Raw genomic sequence first — 19959 nt, forward strand, 5'->3', positions numbered from 1 at the left:
TCAGAGGTCAGTGAACACTCGGTCAGAGGTCAGTGAACGCTCAGTCAGAGGTCAGTGAACGCTCGGTCAGAGGTCAGTGAACGCTCGGTCAGAGGTCAGTGAACGTTCAGTCAGAGGTCAGTGAACGCTCGGTCAGAGGTCAGTGAACGCTCAGTCAGAGGTCAGTGAACGTTCAGTCAGAGGTCAGTGTACGTTTTGTGAACGCTCAGTCAGAGGTCAGTGAACACTCGGTCAGAGGTCAGTGAACGTTTAGTGAACGCTCAGTCAGAGGTCAGTGAACGTTTAGTGAACGCTCAGTCAGAGGTCAGTGACCGCTCAGTCAGAGGTCAGTGAACGTTCAGTCAGAGGTCAGTGAACGTTTAGTGAACGCTCAGTCAGAGGTCAGTGAACGTTTAGTGAACGCTCAGTCAGAGGTCAGTGAACGCTCAGTCAGAGGTCAGTGAACGTTCGGTCAGAGGTCAGTGAACTTTAAACTGATTATTATTAAATGTATTAATTTGTCACTTCCTGTCATTCATTTTATTGTCTTTTATAATACGTTACTTTATTGTTTCTGTAATCTTTGATGTTTGTTCATTTATTGCACGACAGTTTAAATAAATAAAACAAAGGAATGTATTTATAAACAAAATCTTTTATTTAATGAAAAGACCAGACCACAGCTGTAGACCAGACCAGATCACACATGTAGACCAGTATGTCTGATGTGTCTCATTCTAGTTAAATTAATTTTTTTTAAAAGTGGCTCAGTTTTACTTTCACAGTCCTGTGCAGCGGACATTCAGACAAAGATGCTTGTGTGTGTTTTCAGTGGTTGTCGTCTGTGTCACACCAACATCCTGTGGGAAGCAAGGATAAGCATGTGACATGATGCACTGCACAACTTATCAATGAATAATACCACAAAGTCAAAAGATTACAGTGACGTAGACTTCCAATGGACAGTTTGACCCAGAAACTTAATACCAAGAACTGTTTTTTTTTAAAGGCCTGGTTTTAGACCTAATATAATTTGTTGCAATAATGAACTTCAATTGTAAAGAGTAACATTGTTTCATAAAATATTGATAGTTCTCCTGCAGAACTCCCCACGTGAGTTTGAGTTGCTGGATGAATGTGAAACAGGATACAGCAGCACGCTAACGTCTATTAGCTACATGTAATAGAGTGGACAAAATACACCATAAACAATGATCACGGGAAATAAGCCTCTGTTTACATCTACTCCATCGTTTCTGATCAAAAAAAATTATTAAGCAAAGAAGAAAACTGTTAACTGATGAGTCTTAAAGACGAGGATCTAATGAGTTAGTGGGAAGAGAACTATGGTCACACTCCAACAGAGTAGGTGGCGGTAACGCACCTTTAACGATAGTAGCTACCGCCATTAAACGAGAAGAAGAAGAAGAAGAAGACGAAGACGACGAAGTGGCGCAGAAAAGCAGTGAAACGTCCGCCGTGTATCAGCTGCGGGTGTCGCTACATGAGCGGATCAGAGGACACATGTGGAGACTTTCTGCTGCAGCAGGACACACAAGACACGGATCCTGTCCCCGTGTCCCCGCGCTGAGAGCTGCTCACCGAGCGGCTAACGGCGGCTAACAGCGGCTAACGGCGGAGTACGAAGACAGAGAGGAGCAGGTCAGAGCGGGTGATACGTGTGTGTGTGTTTAGATATATATACACACACACACACACACACACACATATGTGTATATATATATATATATATATACACACACACACATACATACATATGTGTATGTGTGTGTATATATGTATATAAACGCATACATACACATACATATGTGTGTGTATATATATATATATATATATATATATGTATACACACACACACACACATATTATATATGTATATATATATATATATATATATATATATATATATATATATATATATATATATATATTACACAGTAAATAACAGCATAAATATGTGAAGAAATCACATGTAACCTGAACATTGTCTTCACTGTCACAGGCAGGAGGTGGTTATATAGCTGCAGTTACCACATATCACCATTCAAACACGCCAAAGCATCATTCTCATGCCTTTTCTTTTTTTCCATGTGGCTTAAAGGAGGGCGGTGCACTATCGCCCTCTATGGGCCAGTCGCCCCTGGTCACAGGTTAAACGAACTTCATCATTTGTCTCTCTCTCTCTGTCTCTCTGTGTCTCCAGAGGTTTAAGGAGGACGAGGTTGTCAGTGAGCAGCAGCTCTGGAACCAGGAGAAGAAGTCCAGTCCGGACCAAGAGGAACCAGAGTGAGTGGAGATGAAAGAGGAAGAGGAGGAAATGTGCAGCAGTCAGGAGGAAGAGCAGCTTGTACTGAAGCAGGAGGCGGAGACTCGTGATCATGAGGAAAGTCATCACATGGAAGCAGACAGTGAGCAGCAGCTCCTCTCTCACAGCTCTCCTGTCGCTGAGAGCCAAGATCAGACAAGAAGCATGGTCCAATACGAGGAAGAGGTGAACCATCAGCCCACACTTTGTCCACCTGAAGTCAAGTTACAGCACAAAGGTGACTTCTCACTAAATACTAACATTAATATTGCAGTGATTTCACTGTTTTCTCCACACAACAATAGAGCAGCTTTAAGTTCACAGCCACACACTCAAGTGAAATCTAGAGTCCAGACCACAGCACTCTATGCACTTCACGCTGAGTCCACATCAAAGTCATCAGGTTGTTCAGGTCCAGGTCTTAGTCTCTTTTGATTTGGTGTCATTGAAATAAACCTGGTTTGGTTTGGTTTGGTTTGGTTTTCTCCAACCACTGGAAACAGGGTCTCCTTTAAAGTGTCTCTACTGTCTCCTGCAGACGTCCAGCAGCTGCTGCTGATGAAAGAAGTTCCCTCTGAGCAGCAGCTGTGCAGCTCCAGTGTGGACCAGGATGAGGCGCCAGAGCACCCCCCCATTAAAGAGGAAGAGGAGGAAGTAAGCATCAAACAGAAGGAGGAGGCTGAGATCATTGCTGTGACTGTGAAGAGTGAAGAAGATGAGGAGAAACCCGAGTCTTCACAGCTTCATCATCACAGTCTCACTGAGGTCAACAGAGACCACTGTGGACCTCCAGAACCAGAACCAGCCAGCAGCTCAGGTCCACGTGGTCCTGAGGACCAGACTGAAGACTCTTCTGAGACTGAAGACAGTGACGATGACGGGAAGGAGACGAATGAAGTGAGAGGAGATACTGGTGAGAAACACGAGAGCTCTCACTGTGAAGAGAAACCCTTTAGTTGCTCTGACTGTGGGAAAAGATGTAGACGTAAGGAGGGTTTGACCAAGCATAAAAAAATTCATGTCGGGGAAAAACCATTTGGTTGCTCTGAGTGTGGGAAAACATTTAGTTGTCAGAATAATCTGAAGGAACATGAAGGAAGTCATACTGGAAAGAAACCATTCAGTTGCTCCAAGTGTGGGAAAAGGTGTAGACGAAAGGGGGATTTGAAGAAACATGAGAAAATTCATACAGGAGAGAAACGCTTTTGTTGTTCTGTGTGCGGGAAACAGTTTCTGAAGAAGAGTAATCTGAAGATGCATCACACAGTTCATACAGGAGAGAAACCATTCAGCTGCTCTGTGTGTGGGAAAAGATTTAGGGAAAAGAGTCACTTAAAGACACATCTGCGAGTTCATACAGGAGAGAAACCGTACGGCTGCTCTGAGTGTGAGAAAAGATTTAGTCGTAAAACTAATCTGAGGGAACATGAAAAAGTTCACACGGGAGTGAAACCGTTTGGTTGCTCCGAGTGTGGGAAAAGATTTAGTCGTAAAACTAATCTGAGGGAACATGAGAAGGTTCACACGGGAGAGAAACCGTTCCATTGTTTCGTCTGCGGGAAAAGGTTTAGAAGAGGAAGTGATTTGATGACACATGAAAAATTTCATACAGGAGAGAAACCGTTCTGTTGCTCCCACTGCGGGAAAAGATTCATCAAAAAGAGTCACCTGAAGATGCATGAGAAAAGTCATTCAGGACAGAAATAGTGTCTGCCTACAGGGGGCGCTGCTGAGGAGGAAACAGTCTTCAACTCCTTGTGTTAAATATACAAATATAATCATGTGATTTTACTGCGTGTGTGTGTGTGCATACACTGTACACACACACACACACGTCATCTGCTCTGACTGAAAATAAAAGAAGAAAAATATTCAGTTTCAACGTCTTCAATAATTGTTTTTCAAGTGACTGAGAACAAGAAAAGGGTTTATTGTTTATTTACTGCCTGACTTTTAATTATGTTTACATTGAAGAGAAAGAGGTGAGACGACGATCGATGAATGAATGAATGAATGAATGAAACGTTAAGTTGATCAAACATTTACGATGTCAAGAATAATTCAAATACAACAGTTCATAAACGTACGTAAATACATTGATGGATCTTTTCCACCACAGTCACAGCAGGTTTTCTCCTCCATCTGAGATGAAACATGACGAGGTTCAGCTGATACTAACCTGTGACGTCATCAGACTGCTGCTCTCTGATTGGTCAGAGAGTGACATCACTGAAGAGTCATGAGTGCGACGTCAAAGCAACAATGTCCAACTGTAGATCAAAGTTAAACAGACTTGAAAATGCTGAAAACAGAGGAGTGTGGTGGAATAAGAGACAGCACTGCTCAAGACCACGTTCACTAGTATTTCACACCAACTGTTTTTACACTAGTCACTAGTTTGTTTGTGTTGCCGAGAAAACCATGACTCCACCCACACAGAGGAGGAGCTAAGAAGTCATGGTTATTAGAGAAAAATGTTTATTTCTTTGTTGGAATAATAAATCTTATTCTGTTGAAAAGTCGGTTTATTTCTCTTTCAAATGTCACATTTGTGAGTTTACATCAATAACAAACAATGATTCTGTTTGTTACACTGAAGAAAATAATGTATTCTTAGAACACACACACACACACACACAGGGATTGTATAGAATCAGAACATAGATCATCTCAGATGAGCTCACAGTGAGCAAACACTAGGGGGCAGTGGAGAAGAAACACACATTACCTTTACAAATGGGACTTTTCAACTATGTGATTTGTAGTATATACATATATGTGTATATATATATATATACATATGTGTATATACACATATGTATACATGTGTATATATACACACACGTGTATATATGTATGTATATATATACACACATATGTATACATACATATATGTGTATCTACACACATGTGTATATATGTATACATACATATATACACACATATATGTATGTATACATACATATATGTGTGTATATATATACACACACATATATGTATGTATACATACATATATATGTGTGTATATATATACACACACACACACACACACATATATATATATACACACATATATACACTCGTTTATCGAGTAATAACCCACAACAGGCGAAATCCGCTTGGTAGTCAGCTTTATTTTTTTTCACAACTCTTCTATATGTTTTAAGGCTGTAAAACCCGTCACCACACACTTTAGACACTTTTCTCACATTTCTCACTAGTTTAAACACTCTCAAAGTTCAAACCTTCGTAGATTTTAAAACATAAAAGTATTATAGAATGAAACCAAAAATCAAAACTTGTTTTCAGGCTCAAACATTTGTTTGAGAAATAAAAATATAAACGTTTTCCTAGCTATTAGAAATAACACATTTCATTTTAATGATCAACCTACGAGGACACAGAGATTATTAATAGTGACTCACGTGTATTTCACAGTTCCTCGGACGATGCGCGGCCTCTTCGTCCTCGTCTTTTTCAGGACACAGAACACAACGCGTGTTAGTACACTGTAAAAAAAGCATGCAAATTTGTATTAAAAAAAATTCAGCAAAACAGCGAAGCCGCGAAAGATGAACTGCGTTATATTGAGGGACCACTGTTTGTATATTCACACAATTACTCATATAATTATTATTTATTTTATTATTTTTACTTTTAAGTAATAGTTCAGTTAGATCAGTGGTTCTGCATTACAGTATTTTCTGTCATGCCCCCCCGCCCCGCCCCTCAAGGACAGAAATGTTTTCATTTAAAGCCTTGGTTTTTATATTTTAGACGGGAACTAATGTAATGTTCACGCCAGTAACATTAACGCATGACACGCCCAGCACAAGTCTTTCATTTTATACAAACTACACATGCATTCCACAAGTTTGATGATGACGTTAATATAGAGTCTGAGACAGGAACACAGGCTACCTGACGTCTTGCTTCATGCTCAGGCTGATGCAGAGTCGTCTGCAGCGTGCACTCCTTTCATGGCGAGGTCTCCCTTCATCATCCTCCTCCTCCTCCTGTATGTAGGTCCGTCTAAAAAATAAAAACCAGGACTTTAACATTCCAGAATTATCCCAGCTGATATGTTTATCATGAAAATACACAATGCGAGTGCGTGTCTGTGCAACACACACACACACACACACACACATCAAAGGTTTCTACCTCAGTTATGGCTAAACTAACTCCAAATGTGCGTCGGGGAGTCCCATCACGCTTCAGCCTTTTTCAGCTGACGCTCACATTTCACTCTTTTGTGCGATATGTGTGCAGAGACGTCTGCAGATGGCAGGCCTTGTTTTTCCATGTCTAAAATCATGTCAGAGTAAGGTTCCAAAGACATTTGAGCCTGGGTAAGGCGAACCACAGCTTTAACCACAGGTCACTTTGGACGCTCTTGCCAGAAAACGTCAACTTCTGGTCAGACAATATATGCATTTTTCCGTTTCTGTCTTCTAGTGATTCTAATGTTGTTAACTAAAAAATGAAAAACAAATCATTTTTTACATTTACTCCATTCCTTTCTGACATTAACAAAGAAAGAAGTCTTGTAATTCAATTTTAATGTTTGTATTTTAAAATGAAAATTAAATAACCACTCATTTGGTGAAGCCACCTGCGCTCCAAAAACCTCCGCCAAGGGGGAAACACTTCCAATATGATGAGCCAACTCCGTGACCACCACCCACTACTTTTCAGCGAGTGAGTCAACAAATAAAGGAAACCTAAGTTAAATGTTACCTAACGTTACTCCTGTAAAAATACATGTTATTGGGCGCGAGTAGTGAGCAGAGGACACGTACCATAGCAGAGCAAAATGTGTTTGTTTCTGTGTTTTTTTATTTTATTTTTATTCTGTGTACGACAGCCACTACTTAGTTATTATCTGACACAGAGTGAGGACCTGCGTGTGTGTGTGTGTGTGTGTGTCAGTCAGATGATAATTAATAATAATAATCATCATATAATATAAAATATTTTGTTTTAAATAAAACTTTGTTAAAAGATTTCAGTGTGTGTGTTCAGTACTTTTACCGTGAGAATATTGGTCACAATAACCGTGATATGAAAGTGTGCTTGTTATCGTTACATCTCTAGTTGTGGGGATAATTCAGGGACTGGGCCCCTCATTCAAGTCGAGGGTCGGATCAACACATTCTTCAGGATAATGTTCAAGCATCAGGGGTCGGATATTCCAACAAGACAAGAACCCTAAACACAGTCCAACTTCTACTAAGACATTCACACACAGGGAAAAGTTCAACGTTCTCAAAAGGTTGTCTCACCCCTGAACATCATTGAAAATCTATGGGATGTTTTGCAGCGGGCTGTCCATGCCTGAACTCACCTGGAGCACAGGCTACAGGAGGCGTCCTCACGGGCTACAGGAGGCGTCCTCAGAGGCTACAGGAGGCGTCCTCACAGGCTACAGGAGGTGTCCTCACGGGCTACAGGAGGCGTCCTCACACGCTACAGGAGGCGTCCTCGCAGGCTACAGGAGGCGTCCTCACAGGCTACAGGAGGCGTCCTCACACGCTACAGGAGGCGTCCTCGCAGGCTACAGGAGGCGTCCTCACGGGCTACAGGAGGCGTCCTCACGGGCTACAGGAGGAGTCCTCGCAGGCTACAGGAGGCGTCCTCGCAGGCTACAGGAGGCGTCCTCACAGGCTACAGGAGGCGTCCTCACAGGCTACAGGAGGCGTCCTCACAGGCTACAGGAGGCGTCCTCACAGGCGTCCTCGCAGGCTACAGGAGGCGTCCTCACAGGCTACAGGAGGCGTCCTTACATGTTTCCTGTTGATCCAATAAATGAAACGTTACTGTTGAATACTTGTGTTTCCCTGAGGTTTGTCATCAGTGAAAAGGAAGTTGCTTCTTTGAACATGGACGTGAGACGGAGACGCTACCGCTCTGTCTCCCATGTCTTAATGTCTTTATACAGATATTGTACATATTGTATAGCGTGTGTAAATAAGAGTGTATGAATAATGTTCATAAATATATGATATTATGTAAGGTGCACGTTACCATGACGATAAAGACACTTTGATTTGATGAGAGAGACAGAGACATGTGACAGTCACGTGACCAAGTTAGCAGCATGTAGCAGCGGCTAACCTTGTGAAGCTCGGGTTAGCTGGTGTCTCTGACGTGCTCCTCTCTGTCTTTGTCCTCCGCCTCACTGTCCGTCTCCCCCGCCATTAGCCACCGTTAGCCACCGTTAGCCACCATTAGCCACCGTTAGCCGCCGTTATCCACCGTTAGCCACCATTAGCCACCGTTAGCCGCCGTTAGCCGCCGTTAGCCGCTCGGTGAGCAGCTCTCGGCTCTCAGCGCGGGGACACGGGGACATGATCCACGTCTTGTTGTTTGTCCTCCTGCAGCAGAACGTCTTCACATGTGTCATCTGATCCGCTCATGCAGCGACACCCGCGGCTGACACACTGCGGACGTTTCACTGCTTTTCTGCGCCGTTTGTCTCTCACTGCTCGCGCAGACTTGGCCTGGCCGCGCATGCGTGAGTCGCTCCGCCATCTTGTTTGCGTGTGTTTATAATAACAAAAATGTTTTGTTTTTGTGATGGAAACACAGACCTTGTTCAAGTCCAGTTTTGTCCTCATGGAGACCAAAACCTGGTTCTAATGAATCTGTGATTAAATATAAGGTCAGACCTGAAATTTATCTCCACTGTGAAACTAACTTTGTTGTTGTCACAAGTTTAAAGTGATTGTTGTCTCTCTCTGTCTCTATGTGTCTCTCTGTCTCTATGTGTGTCTCTGTGTCTCTCTCTCTCTGTCTCTCTATGTCTCCAGAGGTTTAAGGAGGACAAGGTTGTCAGTGAGCAGCAGCTCTGAAACCAGGAGAAGAAGTCCAGTCCGGACCAAGAGGAACCAGAGTGAGTGGAGATGAAAGAGGAAGACGAGGAAGAGCAGCTTGTACTGAAGCAGGAGGCGGAGACTCGTGATCATGAGGAAAGTCATCACATGGAAGCAGACAGTGAGCAGCAGCTCCTCTCTCACAGCTCTCCTGTCGCTGAGAGCCAAGATCAGACAAGAAGCATGGTCCAATACGAGGAAGAGGTGAACCATCAGCCCACACTTTGTCCACCTGAAGTCAAGTTACAGCACAAAGGTGACTTCTCACTAAATACTAACATTAATATTGCAGTGATTTCACTGTTTTCTCCACACAACAATAGAGCAGCTTTAAGTTCACAGCCACACACTCAAGTGAAATCTAGAGTCCAGACCACAGCACTCTATGCACTTCACGCTGAGTCCACATCAAAGTCATCAGGTTGTTCAGGTCCAGGTCTTAGTCTCTTTTGATTTGGTGTCATTGAAATAAACCTGGTTTGGTTTGGTTTTCTCCAACCACTGGAAACAGAGTCTCCTTTAAAGTGTCTCTACTGTCTCCTGCAGACGTCCAGCAGCTGCTGCTGATGAAAGAAGTTCCCTCTGAGCAGCAGCTGTGCAGCTCCAGTGTGGACCAGGAGGAGGCGTCAGAGCACCCCCCCATTAAAGAGGAAGAGGAGGAAGTGAGCATCAAACAGGAGGAGGAGGCTGAGATCATTGCTGTGACTGTGAAGAGTGAAGAAGATGAGGAGAAACCTGAGTTCTCACAGCTTCATCATCACAGTCTCACTGAGGTCAACAGAGACCACTGTGGACCTCCAGAACCAGAACCAGCCAGCAGCTCAGGTCCACGGGGTCCTGAGGACCAGACTGAAGACTCTTCTGAGACTGAAGACAGTGACGATGACGGGAAGAAGACGGGTGAAGCATCCTCTTTAAGTGAAGACAGTGAGGACGATTGGACGGAGGCGAGTGAAGCACCGAGTTTAAAAACAGTTTCCAGTGAAGTGAGAGGAGACGCTGGTGAGAAACTCAGCTGTTCTCAATGTGCTGAAGGGTTTGATCATGAGTCGCCTCTGAAGACACACAAGGACTCTCATTTTAAAGAGAAACCATTTAGTTGCTCCATTTGTGGGAAAAGATTTAGTCAAAAGGGTTATTTGAGGAAACATGAGAAAATTCACACAGGAGAGAAACCGTTTCATTGCTCTGCTTGTGGTAAAGGCTTCACTGCAAAGAGCAGTTTACAGTTACATGAGAAAATTCACACGGGAGAGAAACCGTTTAGCTGCTCCGAGTGTAGTAAAAAATTTAGAAAAAAGAGCCATCTGAAGACGCATCAAAAAATTCACACAGGAGAGAAACCGTTCAGTTGTTCTGACTGTGGGAAAAGATTTAATCAAAAAAGCAATCTGAAGTTACACGAGAAGAATCACGCAGGAGAGAAACCGTTCACCTGCTCTGAGTGCGGGAAAAGATTTAGTCAAAAGGGTAATTTGAGGGAACATGAGAAAATTCACACGGGAGAGAAACCGTTTCATTGTTCTGAGTGTGGGAAGAGATGCAGACTAAAGAGTGATTTAAAGAAACATGAGAAAATCCACACAGGAGAGAAACCGTTCATTTGCTTTGAGTGTGGGAAACGTTTCAGACTCACGTGTGATCTGAGGAAACATGAAAAAAGTCACACAGGAGAGAAACCATATGGTTGCTCTGAGTGCGGCAAAAAATTTAGTCAAAAGAACAATTTGAAGAAGCATGAAAAAAGTCACACGGGAGAGAAACCGTACACATGCTCTGAGTGCGGGAACAGATTCAGTCGAAAGAACAATCTGAGGGAGCATGAGAAAATCCACACAGGCGAGAAACCGTTTCATTGCTTTGAGTGTGGGAAACGATTTAGAATCAAAAGCGATTTGAGGAAACATGAGAAAATTCACACAGGAGAGAAACCGTTTGTTTGCTCTGAGTGTGGGAAAAGATTTATAAAAAAGAGCAATCTGAAAACACATCAACAAATCCACACAGGAGAGAAACTGTTTGTTTGCTCCGACTGTGGACAAAGATTTAGACAAAAGAGTCACCTGAAGACGCACGAGAAAATCCACACCGGAGACAAATCACTGTGGCTGCTCTGAGCGGGGGACACGGTTCTGTCCAAACTGCTTTGAGAACTGCTTTGACATTCTTTATGTTAATAACAGGAGAACTTTATACAAGATCTGACAGAGGACAGTTCAGGACCAGAACCAGGGATCTCAGGATCATACAGAAAGTGTTGACTGTGATTTTCATAGAATGAAAGTGTTTTGTTGTTCTAATGACGTGGAATAAAGTTTTTCTTCATTTGTAAACACAAATGTTTATTTTTCATGGATCTATTACGAGTTATATATTTATTCATCGGTGTGATATTTAGATTGTTTTCATGTTGAAATGTTTTTATATTTAAATATTTAAATAACTGCAGTACAACGTTCTATTCTGTGCTAACATTTTAACCATTTTTGAGAGATTTATGTAAAATATACAGTTGTTTTTATTTTATTTGCCTTTTATTAAAAGTTAAAAAATAAAGTTTGATTAATTTATTGATATCAATTATTGATCCTCACAGAAGACAGGGGTCAGCACTGAGAATTATCTCTCCTGTTGGTGGGTGTATACAATGGCTCATTATTTGGCAGACAAACTTGGTGGGTGTATACAACGGCTCATTATTTGGCAGACGAACTGTTGGTGGGTATATAGAATGGCTCATTATTTGGCAGACAAACTTGGTTGCTGTATACAATGGCTCATTATTTGGCAGTCAGCCTGGGACACGATGTGTGGGCGGGACGATTAGCTAACATTAGTGTGAAGTTGGGGTGAAGACATGTCTCTGCTTTGGTTGGTTGTCCTTGTCTCAGTGAACGTCCATTGGTTTTCCAGTTTGTTGTCATGTGATCAATAAATGTATCATTAATATAAACTTACAACCTACAGGACTGAGTCATTTCTTCTGGTTCAACTGTTCATCACTCATATTCACCCTCACATTCACTCACACATTCACTCGTCAAAATGAACGAGAAAATTGTTATTAATCACTTTATTTAAAAATAACATTTTCAGACGTATTTACATATTTAAACACGTATATGTACATTAACATACATACATGTGTACACACGTAACCCTTCACTTCAGCGTCGTTATCACATTTTACACAGAATACACCTTTAAATGTTCTGGGCTGGTTCTGGTCCTTCAATCCTCAACGCTCTTGTCAGTCTGACTCTGGTCCAGTTGTGAGTCATCGTTGATAAGCTCCGCCTCGGCGTGGTTCTGGTCCAGTTGTGAGTCGTCGTTGATAAGCTCCGCCTCGGCGTGGTTCTGGTCCAGTTGTGCTGACTCAGCGTCACACTGGTGTCGTTTGATCTGATGATGCCAGGTGAACCTGCGGTGACACACGGAGCAGCTGAAGAGTTTCTCTCCCGTGTGAACCGACATGTGAACGATCTGGTTCCTCAGTCGTGTGAAACCTTTCCCACAGAACGGGCAACAGAACGGTTTCTCTCCGCTGTGAATTTTCTCATGAGCCTTCAGATTGTTCTTATGTATAAATCCTTTACCGCACACGTGGCACATAAAGGGTTTCTCTGCAGAACTTCCAGTGTCCCCCGAGCGTCTGAGAAGCTCCTGGCGTGTGTGAGCTCTCATGTGAGTCATCAGACTGGTCTTATAACAGAAGCACGAACCACACTCAGAGCAACCAAACGGTTTCACTCCCATGTGAATTCTCGAGTGTCGTTGAAGAGTCGATTTCCGATAAAAACTTTTCTCACACTCGGAGCAACTGAACGGTTTCTCACCTGTGTGGATTTTCTTGTGTTGCTTGAGATTGTTCTTGTGAATGAATCTTCTGCCACACACAGAGCAAACAAAGGGTTTCTCTCCCATATGAATCCTTACGTGTTTCATCATTTCACTGCGACGACTGAATCTTTTCCCACAGTGGATGCAGCTGAACGGCTGCTGCCCCGTGTGGCTTCTCTCGTGGTCCTTTAAACTGTCCCTCTGACTGAAGCTGTCGCCACACTGGGAGCAGCTGAACGGTTTCTCTCCCGTGTGAACTCTCATGTGTCTCACTGTGTCGTTCTTCCGGCTGAATCTCTTTCCACACACAGAGCAACTGAAAGGTTTCTCACCTGTGTGGATTTTCTCGTGCGCCTTCAGGTTGTTCTTATAGATGAACCTTTTGCCACAAACAGAACAAATGTACGGTTTCTCTCCTGAATGAACGCTCATGTGTCTCACCATGTCGTTCTTCCTGCTGAATGTTTTGCTGCAGCCGGAGCAGCTGAACTGTTTCTCTCCTGTGTGAATCTTCTCGTGATCGGTCAGATAACTCTTCAGGATAAATCTTTTCCCACACACAGAGCAGCTGTAAGGTTTCTCTCCTGAATGGACTCTCATGTGTCTCACCATGTCCTTCTTCCGCGTGTATGTCTTGTCACACCGGGGACATTTGAACGGTCTCTCTCCTGTGTGAACTTTCTCGTGCTCTTTTAAATCAATCTCATGCACAAACTGTTTGTCACACTCAGAGCAGCTGAACGGTTTCTCCTCGGCGTGCACCGTCATGTGTCTCCGCAGATTTCCCTTTCGATTGAAACTGCTCCCACACACGGAGCAAGTGAACGGTTTCTCTCCTGAGTGAATGGTCATGTGTTTGGTCAGACGTGATCTTTGCTGGAATTGTTTACCGCACACAGAGCAAGTGAACGGTTTCTCTCCCGTGTGAATCTTCTCGTGCTCCTTCAGCTCTTCCTTTTGGCTGAAGTTTTCTCGGCACTTAGAACAACCGTAGAGAATCACTCCCGCGTGAATCTTCTCGTGGTCTTTGAGATTGTCCTTCCTGCTGAACCTTTCACCACAAACAGAGCAGCTGAACTTCTTCTCTCCTGAGTGAGTCCTCGTGTGTCTCACCATGTCGTTCTTGCGGCAAAATGTTTTACCGCACTCGGAGCAGCTGAACGGTTTCTCTCCTGTATGAATTTTCTCATGATCCTTTAAATTGTTCTTATGGATAAATGGTTTCCCGCACTGAGAGCAGCTGAACGGTTTCTCTCCCGTGTGAATTCTCACGTGTCTCATCATTTCACTCTTTCGGTGAAAGCGTTTGTCACAACCAAAGCAGCTGAAGGGTTTCTGGCCCGTGTGATTCTTCTCGTGATACTTCAGGTTGTCCTCATGGATGAAACGTTTCCCACACTGGGAGCAGCTGAACGCTTTCTCTCCTGAATGAACTCTCAGGTGTCTCTTCAGACTGAAGTTGTGCTTAAAGCCTTTTCCACACTGGAGACAATGAAACGCTGTCAAAACACTTTTCTTTGGCTTTAAAGTGGACGTCACTTCTGTCTCCTTCCAGTCCCCGTCACTGACGTCTGTCTCAGAAGACGAATGTCCTGAGTCCCTGGCTGCTTGTGACGACTCGGGTTTCTCTTCATCTTCTTCACTCTTCACACAGGCAGAAGTTAACTGAACCACTTCTGCATTCACCTCACGTCTCTGATGCTCCTCCTCCTCCTGGTTGATGGACACTTCCTTCTCTTCCTCTTTAATGTGGGGATGCTGGTCCCCACTGGACCTCCACTGCTGCTGCTGCTGCTGCTGAATCTGTAGCTGCTGGACGTCTGCAGGAGGAAAGAAACAATTCACTGATATGAAAAAATCACTCAGTCATTTTAGATCATTTATGAACGCATGAATCTGTGAACACAGTTGTGCTGAGTCATCAAAGACATCATTCTCCAGCTGTGTCACAAATATTATTATAATAAACTTTACAGACAGACAGACGACTTTATTAATCCCTTTGGGAAAATAAAAGCTCCGACATCCACACACAGCACTGTTAAAATTAGAGTCACACTTTACAGGAGACAGGAAAGAAAAAAAACACCATAAAATATAGAAATATAAAAGATAAAATGAACTATGCATATAGTATAAATATGCATACACATATGTATATATATATATATATATATATATATATATATATATACATATATAAATGTATATATGTATATACATATATGTATATATATATATATATATATATACACATACACATACACATACATACACACACACTGACTGACTGATACTGACACTGATTGATACTGACCGATATTGACACTGACTGATATTGAAACTGACCAATACTGACCGATACTGACACTGAAAATACTGACCGATACTGACACTGACTGATACTGACATTGAAAATACTGACCGATACTGACACTGCGTGATACTGACATTGAAAATACTGACCGATACTGACACTGAAAATACTGAACGATACTGACGCTGACTGATACTGACAATACTGACCGATATTGTTACTGACTGACACTGACCGATACTGATACTGACTGACACTGACCGACACTGATACTGACCAATGCTGACTGACACTGACTCATACTGACATTAACTGATACTGACACTGACCAATACTGGCACTGACTGATACTGATACTGACACTGAAACTGACTGATACTGACAATACTGACTGATACTGATACTGACACTGACACTGACAGATACTGACCGACACTGACACTGACTGATACTGACAATACTGACGATACTGACGATACTGACCGGTACTGATACTGACTGACACTGACTGATACTGACCAATACTGACCAATACTGATATTGACTGAGTTGTGGATGAAGGTCAGGAACATTCAACAACTCATACAACTTACAGACACACTCGCTCTCACACACACACACACTGATGTCTTTGACGTGGATGTTAGAGGACAGACTGTAGCTCAACATTATTAAAACCACCGGACGAAATTAAATACCAAAATACTGAAAACAAGGGGGGTGTTCTCTGAAGACACACTGTTACCTGTGAAACAGAGGTGCTCTGGAAACACCCCCATTAGCACAGACTGTGTGAAATGAACACGACAAAAAGTCAACTTAACAGAATTTGAGTCGAACCAGAACATATTGACTGATTAATCGACCAGTCGACCGGGACTTTGCAGCCCTAATGTGTATGAGAGTGATGCACAAATCATCGAAACATTCATCAACAGTTGTTGTGCTGATATCAGCGGGGCGCACACACACGCGCGGGCGCGCCTGCACGCACACGCACGCACGCACACACACACACACAAACGCACTCACTCACCGTCCATCTCCGCCTCGGTTAGCCTCGGCTCTCAGCGCGAGGACAGGTCCGTGTCTTCATGTGTCCTCTGTCCTGTGATACAGAGACACCGCAGCTGCTACACTGAGGACATTTGTCTCTCGGGACAAACAAAGACAGTTCGCCGCATCGACACTGCGCATGCGTGTGTCTGTCCACCATCTTGGACAGCTGGGTATGGCAACACCGCTGGGACAAACTGTGGTCACGTGACGAAGGAGTGGGGAAGTGTCTTTGGCCCTTTTCAATACTCAAGAACACAAATATGTACTTGAGTAGTTGAGAAGTACGACTGGAGTACATACTCGCCAAGTACAGGAGTATGGATATTGAGAAACGGCCTTAAGTAAACACAGACACAGGAAGGGAAAATAAGATGACAATTGATGTCCCAGACAGTATTTAAATACAAATACTTAATTTACATAAAAGTACAAACATCACAGTAAAATACTCTGTGCACAGTATGTATGTATATATACATATATGTGTGTGTATATATGTATATATATATGTGTGTGTATATATATATATATATATACACACACGTATATGTGTGTTTATGTATATACAGTATGTGTGTATATATACACACGTGTGTATATATACATATACACACATATATACATATACAGTATGTGTGTATATATGTATATGTATATGTGTACATATACACACGTATATATGTGTGTATATATATATACACGTGTATATATACACACGTATATATGTGTGTATATGTATATATACACACATATATATACATATATGTGTGTATATATGTATGTATACACACATATATATAAGTGTGTATATATACACACGTATATATATTATAGTTATTTGTAGAAATGAATGTGCAAACATTTTTATAAACATGTGACATACATGTGATAAAAATCTGAATAATGTATAGAAGATTTATTTACAGTTTAAAACCTGGTTTCATTCACGTTGTACAAACATGATGATGTCATCAATAAAACATGATGTCATCAATAATCATGTATTGAAGTAAACTCATGGAGTTTCTTTGTTTCTCAGTCACAGCAAAGTAAAAAGACTGCGTTACAACTTTTTGTCCTTAAAAAGGAAGATGAGGATTTTTGCAGCGTGGTCACATGACGCACATTTGATCCACTTAAAAAGTCATGGAATAAAATCTACGATATCTACGTCACATGATCACGTCTTTATCTCACTGTTAGACTGAAGTGTGTAAACCACTCACTCTCCCACACACACACACCAAAGTCCAGGAGCTACTGGTCCTCTGCTGCCTCGTGTGGTCACTTTGTGTCACTGAGGTCAATCTGAACGTTGGATTTCTAACACTGAAGTGACAAAATAAGACATTTGAACTGAATTTGAACGTTCATGACTCATCAGCATCTACTTCCTGTTGACCTTTGCCCGGCGCGGTCGCCTGAGCGTGAAGCTTCATGTGTCTCTTCAAATGTCCGGTGACGGTGAAGCGTTTGCCGCAGACGGAGCAGCTGAAGGGTTTCTCTCCGGTGTGGATCCTCATGTGGATCTTCAGGCTTCCCTTCTGAGCGCAGCGTTTCCCGCACACGCTGCAGCTGAACGGTTTCTCCCCCGTGTGAACTCGCATGTGTTTGGTCAGGTCTCCTTTCTCAGCGCAGCGCTTCTCACAGAACGGACAGTGGAAGGGTTTCTCTCCCGTGTGGACCCTCATGTGTTTCTTCAGGTCTGTTTTCTGAGCACAAGCTTTCCCGCAGACGGAGCAGCTGAAGGGTTTCTCCCCCGTGTGGTACTTCATGTGTCTGCTGAGATGTTCTTTCACGTGAAAACGTTTGTTACACACGGAGCAGCTGAAGGGTTTCTCTCCCGTGTGGATTCTCATGTGCCGCGTCATGTTTCCCCTCCCACTGAAGTTCTTCCCGCAGAATAAGCAGCTGTACGGCTGCTCTCCGGTGTGACACCTCATGTGCGCTGTGAGCGAGCCGCTGTCTTTGAAGGTTTTGTGGCAGCCTGTGCAGGGGAACGGTCTCTCTCCGGTGTGGTCTCTCATGTGTCTGTTGAGGTTCCCCTTGAGGCTGAAGCGTTTAGCGCAGTAGGAGCAGGAGAACGGTTTCTCCTGAGCCGACGTTCCAGGATCCGTTTCAGAAGCTTCACTGTTTTTAACCTCCACACCAGACTCAGCTGCGTTTGCTTGCGTCCAATCACAGTCGCTGTCTTCAGTTTCTGTTGAATCATGAAAATTATCTTCACTCACTGGATCTGGACCTGAGTTCCTGGTTGGTTCTGGTTCTCCAGAGTCCTCTCTGTTCTCCTGTGTCTGACTCTGATCTTGAAGCTGTGAAGACTCAAGTTTCTCTTCTTCCTCTTCATTTTTCACAGAGACAGCAGTGACATCATCGTCCTCCTCCTCCTCTTTAATGCGCGGACACTCGAGGTCGTCCTGGTCCACAGGGGGGCGCCACCTATGCTGCACATCTGCAGGACACACTGAGAGATACAAACCAGACACACACTGGTTTATTCTGAGGTGATTTAATGTGTGAAACAGGAAACTGACGTTTGTAAACCACTCACTCCCCCACACCAAAGTCCATAGAGAGAATCAGTGATTTTAGCTGGCGAGGACTCGGGAGCTGCTGGTCCTCTGCTGCCTCGTGTGGTCACTTTGTGTCACTGAGTTAAGTCTAAATGAAGGATTTTAAAAGCCGAATTCACTCAAATCAGACATTTGAACTTAGTGATGGAGGCAGCAACGGATCAACAGCTCCTGTGTGTGTGTGACGTTCAAATCACTGGTTTTCTCTATGAGGTTTGGTGTGACACAAACTTGATCCGTTACTTGAATAGTTTGTGTGCAGCAGCCTGACCTCTGACCTGCTGTGTGCAGCAGCCTGACCTCGGGCTTCAGCACGGCATCGAGCAGCCTCCTCTGGCTCTGGATCTCCCGCTCTGACCGCTCCACTCGGTCTTCGTACTCCGCCACGGTTTCCTCAAACAGAGCGACGATCTCCTCCGCCGCCGCCGCGAGTCGCTCGGTGAGCAGCGCTCTCAGCGCCGGGACCGGAGCCGTTTCTTCTTCTTTGTCCACCTGCAGCAGAAAGTCTTCAGCGGCAGCGCTGATCCGCGCATGTACCGACAGCCGCAGCTGCTGCACGCCGCACATTTTACCGCTGTTTGTCTCTCACTGCGGACAAAAGACACAGAGACACCGAGGGAAGTAAACAGAGAGAGAGTTCCGCGTCGACGACGGTGAGCGAACAGCGACCTCTGCTGGACTGGAGGACGAAGACGGAATTACAGACGTCAACGTGAGGGAAGAACTCATGTGTGACATGGATTCCTCTGCGACGCGTTTGACCTCAGTAAAAGTACATAATATAAAAAAATTTACATTCAGGTCATATTTAGTATAAACATATGTACAATATGTTTGTTCATCCTCAGCTCGTTTCACTATTATTTATATACACACATATGTATATATATATATATATATGTATATATACATACATACATATACACATATGATAATAATTAAAACCTGGTGCATTGCAGAACATTTTTTTATTTGACACTAAACTTGGAT

General features: G+C 43.2%; 3 protein-coding genes and 1 long non-coding RNA gene across 4 annotated transcripts; 1 reads left to right on the top strand and 3 right to left on the bottom strand.

Moving 5' to 3' along the window:
- Nucleotides 1-997: 997 nt before the first annotated feature.
- Nucleotides 998-11570, top strand: LOC131447881 (zinc finger protein 850-like). The gene is made up of 7 exons (XM_058619957.1): nucleotides 998-1641; nucleotides 2204-2543; nucleotides 2844-4011; nucleotides 7629-8193; nucleotides 9118-9142; nucleotides 9218-9436; nucleotides 9727-11570. The coding sequence occupies exons 2-7, from the start codon at nucleotides 2297-2299 to the stop codon at nucleotides 11295-11297; spliced, it is 3795 nt and encodes a 1264-aa protein (XP_058475940.1). The 5' UTR covers nucleotides 998-1641; nucleotides 2204-2296; the 3' UTR covers nucleotides 11298-11570.
- Nucleotides 5420-8550, bottom strand: LOC131447481 (uncharacterized). The gene is made up of 3 exons (XR_009234046.1): nucleotides 8423-8550; nucleotides 6227-6337; nucleotides 5420-5814 (listed from the first exon to the last, which is right to left on the bottom strand). It is a non-coding gene; the product is annotated as an uncharacterized LOC131447481 (long non-coding RNA).
- A 551-nt stretch (nucleotides 11571-12121) lies between the features above and the next one.
- On the bottom strand, nucleotides 12122-16696 carry LOC131447467 (zinc finger protein 260-like). Its single transcript, XM_058619281.1, has 2 exons — nucleotides 16374-16696; nucleotides 12122-14840 (listed from the first exon to the last, which is right to left on the bottom strand). Exons 1-2 carry the CDS (start codon nucleotides 16378-16380, stop codon nucleotides 12412-12414), a joined length of 2436 nt encoding a protein of 811 aa, XP_058475264.1. The 5' UTR covers nucleotides 16381-16696; the 3' UTR covers nucleotides 12122-12411.
- A 939-nt stretch (nucleotides 16697-17635) lies between these two features.
- On the bottom strand, nucleotides 17636-19702 carry LOC131447474 (gastrula zinc finger protein XlCGF57.1-like). The gene is made up of 2 exons (XM_058619290.1): nucleotides 19248-19702; nucleotides 17636-18860 (listed from the first exon to the last, which is right to left on the bottom strand). The coding sequence occupies exons 1-2, from the start codon at nucleotides 19534-19536 to the stop codon at nucleotides 17767-17769; spliced, it is 1383 nt and encodes a 460-aa protein (XP_058475273.1). The 5' UTR covers nucleotides 19537-19702; the 3' UTR covers nucleotides 17636-17766.
- Between the last annotated feature and the right edge of the window lie 257 nt (nucleotides 19703-19959).

Source organism: Solea solea, chromosome 20 (genome assembly GCF_958295425.1).
Source record: "Solea solea chromosome 20, fSolSol10.1, whole genome shotgun sequence".
NCBI lineage: Eukaryota > Metazoa > Chordata > Actinopteri > Pleuronectiformes > Soleidae > Solea > Solea solea.